The sequence below is a fragment of the Pelophylax lessonae genome (genome assembly GCF_965119305.1).
Source record: "Pelophylax lessonae genome assembly, chromosome: 2".
Taxonomy (NCBI): domain Eukaryota; kingdom Metazoa; phylum Chordata; class Amphibia; order Anura; family Ranidae; genus Pelophylax; species Pelophylax lessonae.
This window is the reverse complement of record NC_138769.1, coordinates 606,914,913-606,935,890: the sequence shown is the minus strand read 5'-3', so window position 1 is coordinate 606,935,890 and position 20,978 is coordinate 606,914,913. Positions and strand designations below refer to the sequence as shown.

Genomic DNA, 20,978 nt, shown 5'->3' with positions numbered 1-20,978 from the left:
TCACATTCCTATATATGTCGGTCAGCAATGCTTCCCCCCCCCCACCCACTTTGCAGTGGGAGAGGGACATTAGGCATTACCATTTGGTTCCGCCTCCGCTCCCTGGGTCTTCAATACATCGTTGGCCCTGGCATTGCTACGTCAGTGGGGGATACTGGGATTTTTATACGATCTTCTGCGAGCAGAGTCTTCTGCTGCACTGGCGGAAAACCTGGAGATCACCATACGAACTCTGAAGGAGTTTGGCTGGATTCTGAATCTTCAGAAGTCAGCCTTGGTCCCTTCTACAAAATTAGGCTAACTGGGGCTGACTCTGGACTCTGCCTTAGCCAGATTTTTTATTCCTCTGGACAAACATCAGACTATGCAGGTTGCAGTTCGTCTTCTGCTGACCAGCAGATCGTCATCCTTCTGGACTTGTATGCGGGTACTGGGGCTTGATGGTGTCAACCTACAGTTTGGGAGGTTCTCATCACATGGGTCGAGAATCCGCAGTCTCTGGACAACCAAATCCAGCTAAGTCTGGGTACTAGTGAGTTCCTAGATTTGGTGGTATTGTTACCCGGCACTCCGGCGGGGCAAAATCCTTCCTACCCTTGCATTGGACAGTGTTCACCATGTATGCCAGCCTGTCCAGGTGGGGAGGCGTCCTCGGCAGAAGTTCTGCTCGGGGTCGACCCTGGAAGAATCCAGAGTTGCTGATCAATGTCCTGAGTTACGTGCGATCAGGCTGTGCTGGAACTTTGGATGTATCTTCTACAAGGCTATCCAGTGCGGATTCAATCAGACAATGCCACAGGTGTGGCTTATGTCAATCTCCAAGGGGCCACAGAAGAGTCCTGGTGGGCAGAACATTTCGTTCTAACCCTCCCTGGCGTTCACATTCCCGGAGTGGAACATTGGCAGGATTATTACCTCAGTCAACAGGCGTTAGACCAGGGGGAATGGTCTCTTCATCCGGAAGTGTTTCATTAGTTGTATCTCCGGTGGGGCATCCCTGAGGTAGATCTGTTGGTGTCTTGGTTCAACAGTAAGGTACATAGGCTTGTGGCTCGGTCAAGGGATCCTCAGGCAGACGGCACAGATGTGCTGTTAGCCCCGTGGGGTTTGTATCGTCTGATTTTTGCCTTCTCTCCTCTCAAGCTTCTACCAAAACTGCTACAGGATCGAGGCAGAATGGATTCCGGTTACCAAGAAGGGATGCCGCTTACCAATGTTTCTTTGAAGACTTCCTCTCAGCTATCCCAAGGGCCAATCTACCAGCCTGCTTTACAGTCGCTGGCTTTGACGGCTTGGCTGTTGAAAGCCAGGTGTTGAAGGATAGGGGTTCTCTGAATCAGTGATTCCTACGCTGTTAAAAGCTAGGAAATCTACTTCTTGGAAGATGTACCATCGTATGTGGAAGGCGGAAATTGCCTGGTGGGAATCCCTTGGGGTTCCCTCTCGCTCGTTCGGTGGCATAGATCTTGACCTTCCTTCAAGGTGGGGTTGAACGGAAGTTGGCCTTGAGTACTATCAAGGGCCAGATGTTGCCCTTAGCAGTTTTCTTCCAACGACCCCTGGGTACATCTCTGGTGAGTACCTCTCTTCAGGGTGTTCAGCACTCCATAGCCGCCTTGGGACCTCAATTTGGTACTTTCGGTTCTCCAGAAGTATCTCTTTAAGAATCATTGGGCGTTTCCCCTGCTTACTCTGTCCCAGATGGTGGTCTTTTTGGTGGCGATCACCTCTGCGTGCAGGGTGTCTGACCTGGCGGCATTATCCTGTCGTTCACCTTATCTGGTAATTCACAGGGATAAGGTGGTGCTTTGCTCCTGTCCATCATTCCTATTGGTGGTGGTGGTTCAGGCCTATTTCATTAGGAGTTAGGTTCCTCCTTTTCCTGTCCAGGCGCTCTTCTGGAGGATCCCAACGAATCTGGTCTGGCAATCCAAGATCGGGCTTCTCCAGACCCATGGACAAGGCTCTTTCTGCATGGGGGTGCGCCCTCACCTGTATGGGGTGGGGGGACGTCTTGCTGGTTTCCGGACCTGTGGACTTCCCGGGTGCAAGACAAGTGGGTCCACAAATTCATTCAGTCCGGCTACAAGATCCAGTTTTGCTTTTGTCCCCCAGCAAGTTTTTGTCCTTCCAGCTTGCGCCTGTCCTCAGACTGCTTACAGGGCCTTTTTGGGGCAGTACAAGACCTGTTCAAGGGTCTATTGTCCGGCTTCTGACCTTGGAACGTTTTTCAGGGTTTTTACTCAAACTGGTTCAGTTCCCAGGAAGGAAGGCATAGTGCGTCCAATCCTGGAGCTCAAGGCGCTAAACTGCTTTGTGCTTGTACAGAAGTTCAGAATGGAGTCCATTTGAATGATGGTGGCATCCCTGCGTCAGGGTGTTTCCTTGCATCGATCGATATCAAGGATGCCTACCTTGACATTCCAATATGTGCCAGTCACCAGCGGTTTTTCCGCTTTGCTGTGGGAGAGGCGCATTATCAGTTTGTGGCATTACCCTTTGGTCTTGCATCTGCTCCTCTGGTCTTCACAAAAGTGTTAGCCCCAGTGCTAGCTTTGCTACGCCAACAGGGGAACGCGGTACTAGGCTACTTGGACGATCTCCTTCTGCGAACGGAGTTTCCCTCTGCTCTGGTGGAGAACCTAGAGATCACAATACGAACTCTGGGCGTTCGGCTGGATTCTTAATTTTTATAAGTCTCTTCTGGTTCCGTCCTCAAAACTACACTATCTATCTGGCTAAGGTCGAGTCGAGAGTCAGGCCCAGAGTGCTCCTTAGAACAAACTTCAGAAATTGCAGGTTGCAATTTGCCTCCTGCTGTCCAACAAATGGTCATCCCTCCAGGCTTGCATGCGGGTGTCTACTAATGGTGTCTACTTTTGAGGCCGTTCCGTTTGCACAGTTCCATTCGAGGTCCCTGCAAAGGGAAATTCTGACCAAATGAGACAAGCCTCCGCAATCTCTGGACTATCGGATCTGGCTGAGTCTGGGCACGAAGGAGTGCCTAATATGGTGGCTTCGTTCTTAGGCTGGGCAAATCCTTCCTCCCCTTGTATTAGACAGTGGTCACCACGGATGCCAGCCTGTCCGGCTAGGAAGGCATCCTCGGCAAGCATTCTGCTTATGGTATCTGGATGCTGGAAGAGTCCAGACTCCCAATCAATGTCTTGGAACTCCGAGCGATCTGACTGTATTTGGATCATTGGATGGATCATGGGGGTCATCTTCAGGGTTGTCCAGTGCGCATTCAATCAGACGATGCCACGGCCGTGGCTTATGTCAATCACCAAGGGATCACAAGAAGTGTCCTGGCGGCTCTAGAGGTAGCCGGCATTCTAAAGTGGGCAGAATGGTTCATTCCAAACCTCTCCGCCATACACGTTCCTGTGGTGGAAAATTGGTAGGCAGATTACCTCAGTCAGCAGGCGTTGGACCACGGGGAGTAGTCCCTCCATCCGGAGGTGTTTAACCGGCTGTGTCTCCTGTGGGACACCCCCGAGGTCGGATCTGTTGGCGTCTCAGCTCAACAGAAAGGTGCAGAGATTTGTGGCTCGGTCAAGGGATCCTCTGATGGATGCCACAGATGCGCCGGTGACCCGTGGGGTCAGTACAGTCTCAATTTCACTTTGCCTCCTCTCAAGCTTCTGGCCAGACTTCTACGCAGGATCGAGCCAGAAGGGATTCGGGTCATCTTAGTGGCTCCGGACTGCCCTCGCCAGGCTTGGTATGCCAATCTGGTGGCTCCAAAAAACAATAAGGTGAAACCACCCTTCTCCTGCGCTTGGTATCCAAGCCCCTCAACCACACTCCTCACGGGACTGACAAATGGCTTCTCAGATGGCTACGGTCTTGCTGCCCTTAACGGACTGGGGTCGTCCACCGGTACTACAAGCAAAAAGAACAAAGAAAGGGCGCACCGACCTAGCGCATTATCCTCAATAAAAGGCTTTATTTATGTAACATTAAAAAATGGCTACTCACAGACGTAGATAAACATAAGGCGTGTCAAGCTGATTTGCTCAATTGTCCGTGTTTAGTCCATATGATCGTCCATGACCGATGAGATGACTGACGCGTTTCGAGGCCTAGCCTCTTCCTCAGAGCCACTGTGTCATGACTGTCTCTTTGATTTAAGTAGTGAGGTAGTGACCCAGCCCCTACCCCCAAGTGGGAGTGTCCCTCCCCCGGGGGGAGTGACTGGAGCACCACCCCACCCACTTCTGTGGCATCATTAGTAATATACAGTGGCATACATTGAGCATGCAAGTGCAATACAAATGCTGGAATATATACGTGAAATTAAAATATATATGCATAAAAACAGTGCAACAAGGAAAACGGTGCAACAATAAAATAATCTGGATAAAAACCACCATAAACAAATACTACCATAAACAAATACTAAAAATGGATAAAAACGGATAAAAATGCTTGCTGGGTGCACTTAAAATCATTATAAACATTCCATAGAATGACAGCAAAGGTTAGCTAATATAATCAATCAATAATCGATAGTTCTCCCACAATATTTCCTATTACCTTTTGCTGTCTATTGTGTCTAGTCCAGGCTAGATTTTTGTTTATACATGATGATGTTCTGCTCTCTGTTCTCCCAGGCGATTCCATCATACTGGGGGGGGGGGGGGGAAATAGGGGGAGGGATGGAAGGCCGGGGGGATCCCCACTGAATAGGAGAGATCAGAGAGGGGGGGTAGGAGGCCGATCGGCCACTCGCCAACTTCATGGGACGAGTGGGGCACAGATAATAATGTAACTTGGAGCCGATCGGTCATGCTGTACCGATCACCGGCTCCGTGGAACGCATGACGCAACAACCCGGAAGTCGGGTAGCGGCGTGCGTTCCACGGAGCCGGTGATCGGTACAGCATGACCGATCGGCTCCAAGTTACATTATTATCTGTGCCCCACTCGTCCCATGAAGTTGGCGAGTGGCCGATCGGCCTCCTACCCCCCCTCTCTGATCTCTCCTATTCAGTGGGGATCCCCCCTATTCCCCCCCCCCCCCCCCCCCAGTATGATGGAATCGCCTGGGAGAACAGAGAGCAGAACATCATCATGTATAAACAAAAATCTAGCCTGGACTAGACACAATAGACAGCAAAGGTAATAGGAAATATTGTGGGAGAACTATCGATTATTGATTGATTATATTAGCTAACCTTTGCTGTCATTCTATGGAATGTTTATAATGATTTTAAGTGCACCCAGCAAGCATTTTTATCCGTTTTTATCCATTTTTAGTATTTGTTTATGGTAGTATTTGTTTATGGTGGTTTTTATCCAGATTATTTTATTGTTGCACCGTTTTCCTTGTTGCACTGTTTTTATGCATATATATTTTAATTTCACGTATATATTCCAGCATTTGTATTGCACTTGCATGATCAATGTATGCCACTGTATATTACTAATGATGCCACAGAAGTGGGTGGGGTGGTGCTCCAGTCACTCCCCCCGGGGGAGGGACACTCCCACTTGGGGGTAGGGGCTGGGTCACTACCTCACTACTTAAATCAAAGAGATAGTCATGACACAGTGGCTCTGAGGAAGAGGCTAGGCCTCGAAACGCGTCAGTCATCTCATCGGTCATGGACGATCATATGGACTAAACACGGACAATTGAGCAAATCAGCTTGACACGCCTTATGTTTATCTACGTCTGTGAGTAGCCATTTTTTAATGTTACATAAATAAAGCCTTTTATTGAGGATAATGCGCTAGGTCGGTGCGCCCTTTCTTTGTTCTTTTTGCTTGTAATGCCAATCTGGTGGGGCTGGTCGCCGACGTTCCTTAGCAGCGTCCTCTCAGGGAGAATCTGCTGTCCCAAGGACCTATATTCCATCCTGTTTTACAGTCGCTGGCGTTGATGACTTGGCTGTTGGAACGACAGGTGCTGAAGGATAGGGGTTTAAGTCAGCAATTCCTACACTGTTGAAATCTAGGAAATTTACTTCTAGGAAGATCTACCATCATATGTGGAAGATGTAGATTGTGTGGTTTGAGTCTCTTGGGGTTCATCCTCGCTCCTTCTCGGTGGTTCTGAACTTGACCTTTCTTCAACAGGGGATTGAGCAGAAATTGGCTTTGAGTACCCTGAAGGCCAGGTGTCGGCTTTTGCGGTCTTATTCCAACCACCTTTGGCCACACTCCCTGGTGCGTACCTTTCTTCAGGGCGTCCGACATATGTTTCCTCCAGTGCGGGCTCCGTTGCCACCTTGGGATCTGAATTGGGTGCTTTCAGCTCTACAGGAGCCTCCCTTTGAAAATAGTCAGGAGATTCCCCTGCTTACGCTGTCCTAGAAGGTGACCTTTTTAGTGACTATCAACTCTGCGTGCAGGGTGTCAGAACTGGCGGCGTTATTCTGTCGTTCACTTTGCCTGGTGATTCACAAGGATAAGGTGGTCCTTTGCCCCTATCCGTCTGTTCCTTCCAAGACATTGTGTTGCCTTCCCTGTGTCTCAGGCCTAAACATCCTAATGAAATTGCCTTGCTTGCCTTGGATGTGGTCCGGGCAATTGGGGTGTTACTGGCAGCTACGGAGTCTTTCAGGAAGTCCCTTTGTGCTCACGGATGGACCTCAAAAAGGGTTGTCCGCTTCCTCTGTGACTATTTCCAGATAATTCAGATGGTGGTTCAGGCCTATTCAATCTGTGGCTAGGTTCCTCCTTTCCCTGTCAAGGCGCACTCTACTAGGGCGCTTAGTGCCTCCTGGGCTTTCCGTCATCGGGCATCAGTGACGCAGGTTTGCAAGACAGCCACCTGGTGGTTGTTGCACACTAAAGTTTTATAAAGTGGATGTGTTGGCATCTGCGAATGCTTCTTTTGCCTGTAGGGTTTTGCAGGCTGCTGTTTAGAGGACTTGGTCCTCTCTCTTTGAGGGTGTATTTTTTTTTTTTTTTTTTTTTTCAGGTGGGCTCCAGTTTGGTTGAGCTCCTGTTGCCTAGTTGGCTGTTTAGCCTTGGAAATTTTTTTGTTCCCACATCTCATGTTTAACACTGCTTTGGGATGTCCCAGTGGTTATGAATATCAGGAGCTGTCTCAATGAAAAAGAGAAAATGGGATTTTTGACTTACCGTAAAATCTATTTCTCTGCTGTTCATTGACGGACACAGCACCCACCCCTCTATGGAGTAATAATTCTCCTGACACTGCTTGTAACAAAACTGAGTGGATATAACAGAGAGGGAGTATACCCCCTGGGACTGCCCATGGGTGTAGCCAGAATTCTTTTCTGCCTACGGGCCTACTGCTTTAGGGGGCAGTATAACCCAATGGTTGTGACTATCGGAGCTGTGTCTGTCAATGAACATCAGAGAAATAGATTTTACGGTAAATCCAAAATCTTTTTTACCTCTGTCGCTCATTGACAGACGCAGGACTCCTATCTTGATATCCGTAGGGTTATACTGCCCCTTACAGGAGTAGGACACTAGGCAGAAAAAAAAGTTCTGGCTACGCCTATGGGCAGTCACAGGGGTATACCCTCTCACTTCCTGCTATAGGATGTCAGTTTTGTTCTGCCTAGTCAGAAGTAAGGACCTACGTTCCTTGCTGGGATCTCTGCTCCTGGCAAGCTTTTTTAGAGAATTCCTTTTTTAGCTAGCTTTTTTTCTCCGAATTGTTCCTGTGAGATCTACAAGCAATTATGCCGGATCTGGGCGACGGCTGGATACTGAGATCCAGTGGTCACCCCAGCCGGCCCCTCCCTGGGACGGTCGGACCCCCATTTCTCTGGGTTCCCCTGTGCATCCCCCCGTGGTGCCTCCCTTCCTTCCCCCTTCCTGGGGGGGTCTCTGTCGCTTTCTGGGGATATGTGGGGAGACTGTATCTGCATGCAGGTCGCTGAGGGAGGGGGGGGGTCCCGCCGGTACAGACGGCTGTTGTGCAGGGAGGGTTCCTACCTGATTCCCCAGGGCCCACCTGCCCTTTACTGCCACAGCTGCGCGGGGCCGCCATTTTCTTGTAGCCTCCATGTGCTTCACATGTCGGTGGCCATCTTGGTACACCCAGCTAATTTTTCCTCAGAGCTGGGCTTCTGTGGGAGTTCCTAGAGGCGTGTGAGGGGGTGGAGCCCCTCCCTAGACCCGGGCACATCACTCTACAGGCCTTCCCTTTGTGAGGACAAGCGCTGCTGGGAGTGATCCTGGGACTTCTGGTGCATCTTTCTGTGGGTGGTGAGACTTTGGGGGTCTTTCTCTCCCTCTCTGTGGGGGTTTCTAGGCACGCTGCTTGGCCACTGGGGGGCGCTGTAGCGCTGGGTGACTTTTTGTTTATTTAAAAAAAAAAAAAATTTCCATTTTGTCAAATTTTGCTAAAGGGTTCCTTTGGTGTCCCATGGACCCTGCTGATCAGGTGTCTCCACCTGATCCCCTCGTGGTGGCCGCAGGGCCCTCCAGTTCCCAGCTCACTATTGATGCACTTTCGGTGGTCCTGGAGTGATTTGTGTCCCGGGTGGGGGTGACCTTTCAGGGGCGCGGTGCTAAACAACGACCTCCGCCTACCCCTGCCTCGTCTGATGCCTCAGATTCGGAATCTGAACCAGTCGTTGCTTAATCTGGTTGCCGTTGGCACTTGCAAGCTCTCCAGGGTGATAAAGGTTTTTTCCTTTTCCCGCATGCCTAACGCGGATTGCTCGGCGATATCCATTTGAGGAGTCCCTCATTAAGAGTGGACGGTGCCGCTTACCCTCCTTTGGGGGGATCTAGTTGATCGTAGGGCATAGTCTGTATCTCGCACTATGTTCTCCCTGGCATGGTCTGCCTTCAGACCAGTGTTTACCATTGCCCTGGTTTCACAAACATAACGGAATGGACCAGGTTCCTATGCTGTGAACTGGAGGGGAGAAACCTTCCCCCTGCCTTGTCGGAGTTACTGGACCAAATGGTGCAGGGGCTGCGATTTGTTTGCGACACCACACTGGATACTGCTCCAGTGCTGGGGTGTTTGTCATTTCGGCGGTGGTCCTCCGGCGCCTGCTGTGGCTGTAGTGCTGGTCGGCGGATCAGGCTTCTAAGACAGCCTCGACTGGTCCCCCTTTTTAGGTTCAGCCCGTGAGGTTATTCCCTTCCATTGTGAGGTTGTCCCCAGATTGCCTACGGGCTCTGTTGTGGGCTGTACAGGACTGGGTACAACTAGAGAACGTTTTTCTGGGTTTTTACTCACATCTGTTCGCGGTGCCCAGAAATGGTGGCCTCCCTGCATCGGGGGACCTTTTGGCCTCCATTGACATCGAATGTGCCTACCTTCACATTTGCGCAGGACACCGTTTTCTGCGCTCTGCAGTGGGAGAGGACCATTATCTGTTGTGGCGTTACCTTTTGGTCTCGCCTCGGCTCCTCCCCCACGGGTCTTCTCAAGGTTTTGGCTCCGGTTCTGGCGCTGTTGCGGCAACGGGGGATGTCGGTCCTGGGCTACCTGGACGACCTCCTACTCCGTGCGGCGTATCCACAGTTTCTGATGGCAAATTTGGAGATCAGCATGACCTCTCTGCAAGAGTTCAGGTGGCTTGTGTGCCTGCTGACGTCGTCCCTGGTCCCCTCCAGGAGACAGGACTATCTGGGCCTGGCTTTGGCTGCGTTCTTGGCCAAGGTGTTTCTCCCTGCGAAAAATCTCTAGAGAATCCAAACAGCTGCTCGGCTGTTGCTGTCCACCATATGATCGTCCCTTCGGACCTGCTGGAGCGTTCTGGGACTGATGGTGGTGTCTTTTGAGGCGGTGCCTTTTGCTCAGTTTCATACGAGGACTCTCCAAAGGGAGATCTTCTCTAATGGAACGGGAATCCCGATTCTCTGGACAATCTGTTCTGGCTGAGCGAGCGGACCAGGGGGTCCCTGCTATTGTGGCTTCAGTCTTCGTTGCTCAGTCGAGAGAAATCCTTTCTTCCGAACTATTGGACGATTGTCACCACGGATGCCAGTCTATCCGGTTGGGGAGGGGTTCTCGGCAGGTTTTCTGCTCAGGGGATCTGGTCCCTGGAAGCATCCGGGTTGCCGATAACTGTATTGGAACTGAGAGCGATCAGGCTTTGCCTGGTTCACTGGTCCGAGCATCTTCGGGGCTGTCCAGTGCAGGTTCGGTCGGACAATGCCACGGCCGTGGCTTATGTCACTCACCATGGAGGCATCAAGAGTGTCCTTGCGGCCTTGGAAGTGGCCAGAATCCTCGGGCGGAACACTTGTTCCAGCTCTCTCCGCTGTTCATATTCGTCTTGAGGTGTTTCACCAGTTGTGCCTTTGTTGGGGCACCCCGGATGTGGATCTGTTGGCGTCCCGGCACAATAGGAGGGTGCAGGAGTTTGTAGCCCGCTCCCGAGATCCTCTGGCAGATGCCACAGACGCGCTGGTGGTCCAGTGGGGGCGGTATGTTGCTGTATGCCTTTCCTCCTCTCAAGTTGCGGCTCAGGTTTCTTCGCAGGATAGAGGTGGAAGGAATTCCGGTCATTCTTGTGGCCCTGGACTGGCCTCGTCGCGCCTAGTATGCCGCTTTGGTCAGGCTGGTCGCAGACACTCCTTGGAGGCTTCCTCTCAGGGAGGATCTGCTGTCTCGGGGGCCGATCTTCCATCCTGCTTTACGGTCGCTGGCTTGACGGCTTGGCTGTTGAGAGCCAGGGGCTGAAGCACAGGGGATTGTCTGCTTCAATTATGCCTACTCTGCTTAAAGTGAGGAAAGCGACTTCTAGAATGATCTCTCATCGTGCATGGAAGTCTTATATTGCGTGGTGTGAGTACCTCGGGGTTCCTCCACATTCTTACTCGGTGGCTCGGGTCTTGGCCTTCCTTCAACGGGGTTGAGCGGAAGCTGGCTTTGAGTACTATGAAGGGTCAGATCTCGGCCTTGGCTATTTTCTCCCAGAGGCCACTGGCCACTCATTCCCTGGTGCGCACTTTCATCCAGGGGGTGCGGCACCTGGTTTCTCCGGTGCGCTCTTTCTTACCGCCCTGGGACCTTAATTTAGTGCTGTCGGTTCTCCAGAAACCTTCATTTTAATGTACTAGGGAGATTCCCCTGCTTACCTTATCCCAGACGGTGGCAGGCAACCCCCCCCCCCCCCCCCCGTCCCTATTTAAAAAAAAAAAGTTTTTGATTGCTTTTATTGCTATTGCAAGGAATGTAAACTTCCTTTGTGATGATACAGCATGGCAGGTTCTCTTTATTAAGAGACGTGGTGTCTAAAAGACCCCCAAAGCTCTCCTCTGCACCCTTTTAACCACTTGCCGACTGCCCGCTGGCTTTTTTACTGCGGCAGGGCGGCTCGGCTGCGTCGTCACGTAATACTACGTGACTGGAGAGCATGTGGTTTCGGCGGCGCCACATCGTAAGGATCGCCGCCTTCCTCTCTTGATCGCCCGGGAAACGTGAGAAGAACCGCCTGCTTATGTGGACAAAGCAGGCAGATCTTCTCTCAGACAGGCAGGGACAGATCAGCAGTTTCAGCTAGGCTGAAACTGAGATCTGTCTGTGCCTGTTAAAGAACCCCCCCACAGTCAGCACAGAGGCATACATTTAACCCCTTTGATTACCCCCAGTATTAATCCCTTCCCTGCCAGTGTCATTTATACAGTAACAGTGCATATTATTTAGCACTAATTACTGTATTAGTGTCACTGGTCCCCAAAGTGTCAAAAATGTCAGTTAGTGGGTCCGATCTGTCTGCCGCAATGTCACAATCCCACTAAAAATCGCACATCGCCGCCATTACTAATGAAAAAAATAAAAAGTCCAAAAATCTCTCCCCTAGTTTGTATACGCTATCTTTTGCGCAAACAATTAAAATATGCTTTTTGGGATTTTTCTTCTTTACCAAAAATATGCAGCAGAATACAAATTGGCCTAAACTGATGAGAAAATTAAATTTTTTTATTGGGAATGTGTTATAGCAGAAAGTTAAAAATATGGCGTTTTCTTTCATAATTGTCGCTCTTTTTTTGTTTATAGCGCAAAATTTAAAAACTGCAGAGGTGATCAAATACCACCAAAGGAAAAACTTTTTTTTTAAATCATGTTGCAATTGCCTGAGAACTGGAAGTGATGTCTCGGGTGTTCTGTCAAGAACTCCCAACGACATTATTTCCAGTGAGTGTACACCAGGAACAGTTGGTGATTTTGACCACTTGGTGTTTTCACAGAAATCTCAAATTATTCCTGCTGTACACTCACCGGAAATAAGGTCGTTGGGAGTTTTCAACAGAACACCGGTACTCCCAAGGGCATAGAGATGAGCAGTGGCCATCTAGCCATCGCTTTACTCTTTGGAAAATCACTGCTGACGCTGGATTTTTAGCCTGGGAAGCGAGAGGCACCTTCTCCTGCTGCTAGGCGAAGCTGCTGCTGGGATCACTTTTGTCTGAAAGCCAGCCACCTAATGTAAAAACAAAGTACCGGGGTTATGACATCTAGCTGCAGCCATAACCCTGGTATTTAACGTCAAAATTACGTATATTTACAGTTAGGTGGAAAAGATACGTCCTTGATAAGCCGTATCTTTTCCACCTATCTCTTTATATTAGTGGAAAAAAACTAGACTGCAATTGGCTCGTTTAATAGGGTAGTATTTAACCAGTTGTGTTTTTTTTTTTTTTTTGTTTTGTTTTGTTTTTTTTCTTAAAGCTGTTTTGCACATTCACTCAATTTTTCTCAGAACCTGAAATGCCAATTTTTATAAACCAAGCAAACATTACTTTTTTTTTTCTCCAATTTGTGCAGAAATTTAGCCACGCAAGTAAATACGCAGCTTTGTCTATGGATGGAGAAGAGGAGCCTGAAGAATACGCAGACTAACTTGGAGAATACCTGTGTCCATTGGATTCTTTCCTCCCTCTCCTTTTAATCTCCCATATGCCCTATTCCATAAATCATTGGCATAAGCCAGAGCAAGAAAAGCAACACCACTTCCGGCTCTGTCCCCTCAGAAATCTAAAAGCAGTCCAACTCTGACACCTCCAACAATGATCTTCAGTTAGAAAAACAATGAGCTGTTTGTTCTCTTGCATGCTGCTGCAGCTTTTTACCATGTGCGTGAAATAGAAGGGGGGGCGTAAGTGCAGTGTGTGGCAAAGGAGTCCTTGAACGCAGTTCATGCTTTCATTGGGAAAGGGAAGTTTTGCAGGATTATCACACAGTATATTTAATGCTTCCCGAAAACCTCTGCTACATTGCACAAAGGTTATCATTTTTATGCCAGAGAATACATAGATTTCCAAGAAGCAACGTCTAACATATAAGACTTGGGTGGCTCCCAGAGCTCCTATTTTAAGGTTATTCCTCCAGCACATAGAGAACTTCATAAACTTGATGTGCTGGACCTTAATGATTGCATTTTTAGCACATTATGATAATAAAATGAATTAATATGAAGCCCTGATTTGCAGCTTCAGTAGTGAAATGAAAGCCTTCAGATGCTTGGTTTGCACTCAGAATAGAACAGTTTGCCAGAAGCCTCTCGTCCGCTGTGGCAAAAAAAAAAATAAATAAATAAAAAAAAATCAGATAACTAGCTATATCCACAGACTCAATACCATGTTACATAGGAGAATCCCCCTTAAACTTGGTGTGATGCTGTGGGTTACCAGGAGGCTGCTGTAGCAATGAACTTTTGTTCGTAGGATTTTTTTTTTTTTTTTTATGAAATATCTGGAAGAGGTGGTGTTTGAGTGGCATGTTGCATCCAGACACTGCCTTTCACACATCTGACATCCTGAATCAACATTAGTTCTCTTCCCTTCCACCCCACCTCAACCCCTTCATCTGGCCTTCCCTAATTTATAACTAATGTGCATTGGAGAGCTGGGTCCTCGTCTCTCGGGCCAGTTCTTGAAACTTTGGTTTAACATTTTACACTTCCCACTGAAGTGTAATCTGAAGAAAATATATAATAAAAACTTGTAATGATTTGTAATCAGCTTTCTGGGAGATGTTTTATTATCATGTAAAGTACCTGACCAACCCTCTATTTTTTTTTCTGTTTATCAGCTCTGCCCCTCCCTCAAATAAACTAATCTTTAAAGTATTATGTCTGTTTAAATGTTTGTCTGTCTTTGTGTAAAAGATTTCGTCTTCACACTGTGGAATAATTGTGTGGTTTTGAGGACCCCTAAATATAATGGGAGACATTTATTAAAGCTGTGCTTAGTTCATTGTGGTCTTTCTTTTCCTTCTTTAATAGTATTTTGGGAACTTAAGCACAGTTCTGCAATGTATTTTTGAAACCTTTTCGGAATTATTTGTGAATACAATACATTTGTGATGCAGAACTATTCTGGCTTTAAGCACAAGATAGTTTTACTATTTGTCTGATTTGGGTAATAGACTTTTCTCATTGTAAAATTTACTTCTAAACCTTTGAACAACTGGGTTATACTGCTGCCTTAAAAAAAAAAAGCCATTAGCCAATCAGGTAACCCTTCCCACAATCCCTTTATGCTTTTAGTTTTGCTAAGTGTCCTAGGGTGGCGGACATCCTTTTGGAGAAAAGTTTAACTATTTTTCTAGACCCTTTTTTTTCTTCTTTTTTCTTTTTTTTTTGAGCCATTCTATATATGACAGGTTTTTTTTTTTTTTCTTCCCCTCCGGTAATTGGACACTGGGAAAACAAAAGGCTACAGAAATATCCTATATATATATATATATATATATATATATATATATATATATATATATATATATATATATATACATGCATACATACACTCCTCCCAGCTAGCCTCCATTATTTTCTAGTGTTCTTACGTAGTGGGCCTCCTATCTCTGAAAAGCTGACCTTTATTATAGATCCACCAGGATGATTCTTCTATAAAGATTCCGGCTGCACCATAGTCACTGTTGCAGCTTCTGAAGCTAACTCCTTGGTGGAGCCTTGGGGGATCATACCCAGACCCTGCTGGATGGGAGAGCCTAGGCTGACTTGTAATATTGCTGCCAGGCACTGAAACTTACTATAGGTGCTCCCCTTGGCACATAGCACAGCATGTGAAGTTTGCCACAGCGTGCTTTACAGTTCAGGGTTTTTGTCTGCCAGCAGCAGAGCCTTGTCCCCCAAAACCCCTGTGGGGATATATCCATGGAGGGTGAAGCCTGGACTGGGTATTTTTCCTTTTTAATACTGCCTGCAAAAGCTTCAGAAGGTAAGTACAGGGAGGAAACCTTTTAAACGTTTTATGCCCACGGTGCCCCTTTTTCTCACTCCAGACCTCTTCTCACCCCCCCCCCCCCCCTCTAGCTCTCAGGCTTGGCTCTAAGGGGGGTGATAGTTTGTCCACTTGGGGTCCTATCACAATTTACCTTGAAGGGTGCCACCAGTCTGTTTCCCTTTCTTTTGCTGGCCATTCTGCAGAGTTCAAAACAGTATAAGCAGGATATCTTGATAATTCCACTCTCGACTTGTAACCTCCACAAACCCAAAACTCTTAAGGGCCATACACACTATACAATTTTCTTTAGATTTTTTCCTTCAGACTTGCCAAAACCAATATAATATGAGGTCAAACCTAAACACTTTCAATTTGTTTGCAATCAGGCAGGCCCTTGCACTACATAGAAAAGGTAAATCTGACAACAAAAGTTGTATAGTGTGTATCCAGCTTTAGGCTTTCCATAGCATATGCGACCTCCACATGAGAAGTCACAGGCTGCTTTTGTATGAAGCAAGATGCTCCTCCGCCCCGTGGTACACAGGGTAATCCCTCGCCTCCCAATCTCTCACTCCACGCTCCGTTGCAGTATCATACATGGAATAAAATGCAATTGCTTCCCATAGTGTATAAGCGGTTAATGCAATTGGTAGAAGAGATAGGAGACCCCACATGAAACAGTAGTCTCTGAAAATGGTGAACTTAATAGACCATGTGGAAAGGAAACTCAGTGAATCCATGCTCACCACGTGTCTTCCACCAAGATGGAGTACTCTGAGGCTTAACATGGCATATGTGACCTCCACACGAGAAGTCCTAAGCAGTGTTTGTATTAAGCAAGTGGTTTCTCAACACTGGCACATGGGAAAACCCCTCCCCTCCAAATTGCTCCCTCAATATTCAGCAGCAATACATGCAATGAAATGCAGAAAACACCTCCCAAAGTATAAATCTGATTGCTACATTTATTAAAAACTGCATATAAAATAACATCCTAGAGTCCTCGGAAATGCCCGCGTATGTGTAGTAATATCATGGCCTCAAGCTTCACCCAACCTGTTTAGTCAAAAATGACATCTGGGGTATTTAAACGCTTGCCGACCGCCGCACGACTATTTACTGCGGCGGTCAGCCCCTCACAGGCAGAGCGACGTAGTACTACGTCGCTAGCCTGTGAGGGTCTAGGAGCGAGCGCGTGGTCACGGACCACCCCGCGCGTGTGACTGGCGGACCCGATGTCTGCCGGTCACTCGGCGATCGTCGGTACAGAGGGAGAAAGGCAGGCAGCTGATGTAAACAAGCCGCCTGTCATTCTCCCCTGTGTAGGAATAGTGATCATACAGTTCCACTATGTAGGACTGTTGATCACTGTTCCTACACCTCAAGCCACAGCCAATCACAGTTAGAATCACGCCCCTAGGGACACACACAACCCCTCCCTCTCAAAGTTAACCCCTTCACTGCCAGTGTAATTTTACAGTAACCGTGCATATGTATAGCACTGATTACTGTAGAAATGTCACTGGTAACCCCAAAAATGTCAGTCAAGGGTCCGATCTGTCCTCCGCAATGTCGCAGTACCGCAAAAAAAAACGCAGATCGCCGCCATTACACGTTCAACAACAAAAATGACAAAAAATCTTTCCCTTTGTTAGTAAACGCGATAACTTTTGCGCAAACCAAACAAATACGCTTTTTTTTTTTTTAACCAAACATATGTAGCATAAAACAAATTGGCCGAAAATGTTAAATTTTGATTTTTACATTTTTTTGGGGGGAATTTAATATAAAAAAATGTGAAAAGTATTGTTATTTTTGCAAAATTGACGCTCTTTCTTTGTTTATAGCGCATGATCAAAAAAATCGCACAGGTGATCACATACCACCAAAAGAAAGCTCTGTTTGTGGGAAAAAAAGGACGTCAAATTCGTTTAGGTACAGCGTCGCACGACCACGCAATTGTCCGTTAAAGTCACGCAGCGCCGAATCGCAAAATAGGCCCTGGTCAGGAAGGGGGTAAAATCTTCCGGGGCTTAAGTGGTTAATCCTGCTACATCTGATAAGTGTATGCAATGTAATCCAGACACTGCTGTGAAGGGGAGGATCGCTGCACAGCTGAGTGAGAAATGTATTGTGAATAACAAGCTGAGAAATTTTTACAAGTGCATAAGGAGTTTTTACTCCATGTGAGTGATTTTAAAGTGATTGGTAAGCTCCATTTAAAAAAAAAAAAATGAAAATTACAAATATGTCATACTTATCTGCTCTGTGCAATGGTTTTGCACAGAGCAGCCTAAACCAGCTCCTAATAGGTCCCCTGCCTGTGCTCCTGGCTTCCTTCCCCCTTGCCATTTGCCCCCCATAGTAAGCCGATTGCTCATGAGTCCCGCTCCATCGTCACTGGCTGTGATTGAAAGCAGCAGGAGCAAATTGCAGCATTGCTGTATCTGAGCCAATGAGGAGAGCCTTGGCTCCCGTGCACATAGCTGGATCGAGATCAGGCTCAAGTATTGCATTTTGGGGGAGCTGCATACAGAAATTGTAAGGGAAAGGATTATATTTTGTTGGTGAATGAAGAGCTGGATAGGTGGAACTTGGAGATTTGTAACCTGAAGATATTGTGGCCTATGTAATATTGTGCCTGGAGTTTATTGGCCTGTTTCAGACCTCGTATAACCTAGAAGTCCCTCCGTGAGTACTTATCCATTAGTCTTGGTAAAGGATTTTTATAACCGATGTGGCGTGTTGCACGTTTATGGTCCTGTAAGGAAGATTTTGTTAGATGCACCAGTCAAATTTAGTTTATCACAATATGTTGAAGATCACAGATTTTAAAGAATTGCTCTTTATTATAAATGTATATTTGGGTTTTGCATGCTGGGCCTTTTTGTTTTATATATGTGCATACTTTTTTCATATAATTTATATACTTAATGGACACATATGGAATGATTTATATTTTGCAAATTGGAATTTCTCTTACATCCTCTTGACAGTCGCAGCCCATCTATATGTTCTTAACTATTGGGTAATGGCGCCCTCTGCAGGAGCAGGCTAGGCAAAGAAAACAATCATTAAAAAGCTTTACAGAAGAGACACCTTAGGGGCTGTCCCTCAGACACTCAGAGCTACTATTCAGTTTCTTGCTGCCTAGCTCAGGAGTAGGACTAGGATACCCTGCTGGGTCTCCAGTCTGTTTTTATTTTTTCCTAGAAAAAATGTTTTATTTTATTTTTCTCACTCACGAACGCTAGCTAGTCAGGGGGATCCTCCTGGAGAACTACAAGTGAAAGCCGGGCTTGGCTTCGCACTGGATAATCTAGATCCTTATGGTACCCCAGCGTGGCATACGAGCGTGCGCAGGTTGTGGTCCACCCAGGCCTTGCCACGACGGTGCCTCCACGGATGGGGAGCAGCCTGCGGAGGAATTTCTTCGCCGGAACGCATCAACCCTGGAACGCCCTGTGTTGCAGCGTCCCCTCTTGGCTGACGGCACCCCCACTCAGGTTGAGAGGTGACCCGTATCAGAGCGGAGCCCACGGTCCATGGTATGGTGGGTGATGCTACCCCCCCCCCCGTGTCCCTGGGTCAGTCATCTGGGTGGGGGGCTATGTGGGCCCACTCCATGGGGATGTCAGAACATGCGGTCTCTGTGGTGTCCCCCCTGGACGGTCCCTGCCTCCCTTCTCCTTCTGGGGGTGCTCTAGCAGCACCAGCTGCGTGGGGGGGGGCGGCTGTGGGGCTATTACCTTGTCCTGGGGGGGCTTCCTAGTGGATTCCCGCGGTGGTAAGGGTCCTGGGTTCCTGACTGTCAGTGCTGTTTTTTCGCCACCAGTTTGGGTGAGGGCAAGGCTGGCTTACTCAATGTAAGGGCAGCAGCCATTTTTGCTAACTTGCTTTTGGTGCCGGTCCAGGCGCCATCTTGGATGTGGGCAGCCACAGTAAGGGCGGCGGCCATTTTCCCTGTGATTTTTTTTTTTTTTTTCCCCATATACTTTCATTGGCATCCATGTTTTTGTGGCTCAGGGCGCTATTCGGCCTGTAGTGGATTAGGTCACTTCCTCCCTCCTATCTTCAGTGGCTGCAGCAGAAGCGTGGAGAATGGTCTGTTTTTTCCTTTTCTCTGACACTGTAAGGGGTTTTTTCTGTTGCTCTGGGCATTTTCTCCTTTTAGACACTTTACTTGCTCTATTGTGCTACCATTATAAAGGGCGGCAGTGCGGGATCGTGGTGCGGACCGCAAATCGACGATTTAAAGGGCCAGTGCTCCTTTTTTTTTTTTTTTCGTAATTTTTGCCAAATGGAGTCCCAGGGTGACAATTTCCCCACGGATCTTGTTTGTGCATCCGGGGCTTCCGGATCACATTCCCTAGCTTCTTTATCTGCAGCTGTTGAAGCTTTGGTGTCCAAAGTTGATCTTATGATGTCACAAGGTGTAATGTTCAAAAACGGCCGATGCCCTCTGTCTTCTGATTCAGAGCCGCATATGGTTGCCACGGACACTGCTTTCCCTGTCCGCACACTCAGGGGAGGAGTCCTCCGATGCAACGCGGGAATGCGCTTTAGTTGAAGCACTTGTTTGCTCCCTTAGGGAGACTTTGCACATTGATGATGAGCCTACCCTGTCAGGTAAGCGGGTTTCCTTTGGGTCCCGCAAAGCCCAGAAGTCGGGTCAGGTTTTCGCCTGCCTAGAGGAGTTTCACGATATCGTGAACGAACATTGGCGACTCGTTAAGCTGCTACCCAGTTCACAATCGCTGGACGGGATCACCTAGGGTGGATCACACGGTTTCCAGGTTGAATAAATCCACGGTGGTGCCCATGGAAGACTCCCCAGTGTTTAAAGACCCGATGGATAGGTGCGTGGAGTCACTTACCCGCCACATGTTGGCGGGATCACTCCTCTAGCCTGTGTTCGCTTTCGTGCTGGTTTCACAGACGGTTACGGAATGGATTAAACGCAACTTGGTGGCAGAGTCGGTCCCTCCGACTCTCATTGACCTCGTGGACCAAATGGCCCAGGCCTTGGTGTACCTGTGTGATACGGCCCTGGACGAAGCTCCTCCTGGTCGCAAGGTTGTCTGCGGTGGGGATCGCACTCCGCCGCATGGTCTGGTTAAAGAGCTGGTCAGCTGACCATGCCTCAAAAAAGTGTGTCTGATATCCCCTATTTGGGGGAGTGAATTTTTGGGAACCCCTTGGATGAGATAGTCAAGGGTCTCACGGAGGGTAAGGGTACCCTCCTGCCCCAAGCCGCTAAGGGTAAATCACGGGGGACTTTCCTTCAAGGCTCATCGGGGGCCCTGTCGTGCCTCAGGGTTGCAGAATGAAGGAAAGTACTTAAAGGCCTCCGGCGGTAACAAGAAGCCCTGGTCTGGTAAGCCCAAAGCCGGTCAGTCCGGTGCTGCTGCCCTGTCTTCCTCAGCCTGAAGGGTCGCCCTCACCTGTTTCAGGGGTGGGGGGGGACGCCTGCGTTACTTTCAGGAACCCTGGTTGTCCACAATTCAGGACAAATGGGATCACAAACTGATTCGTTCAGGGTACAAGATCGTGTTTCGATCTCGCCCTGCAGACAGGTTCTTTACATCAAATCTCCGTCTGTCTCTCGATCGTTTAAAGGATCTCAAGGGGGCTGTGCAAGATCTTCTTGCTCAGGGAGTTCTTGTACTGGTTCTTCAGCGGGACAGGGTTCGCGGGTTCTATTCAAACCTGTTCACGGTGCCCAGGAAGGAGGGCAAAGTGCATCCTATTCTTGACCTCAAATCTTTGAACCGCTTTGTGCGGGTGCAGAAATTCCGGATGGTATCCATGCGGTCTGTGGTGGCGCCCTT

General features: G+C 48.2%; 1 protein-coding gene across 1 annotated transcript in view; it reads left to right on the top strand.

Moving 5' to 3' along the window:
* Positions 1 to 14,027, top strand: part of EIF4B (eukaryotic translation initiation factor 4B) — a 119,997-nt gene extending 105,970 nt beyond the window's left edge. The window contains exon 15 of the mRNA XM_082244639.1: positions 12,725 to 14,027. Coding sequence (XP_082100765.1) covers positions 12,725 to 12,799 — 75 coding nt within the window. The 3' untranslated portion in view covers positions 12,800 to 14,027. The remainder of the gene's footprint in view (positions 1 to 12,724) is intronic.
* Positions 14,028 to 20,978: the final 6,951 nt, after the last annotated feature.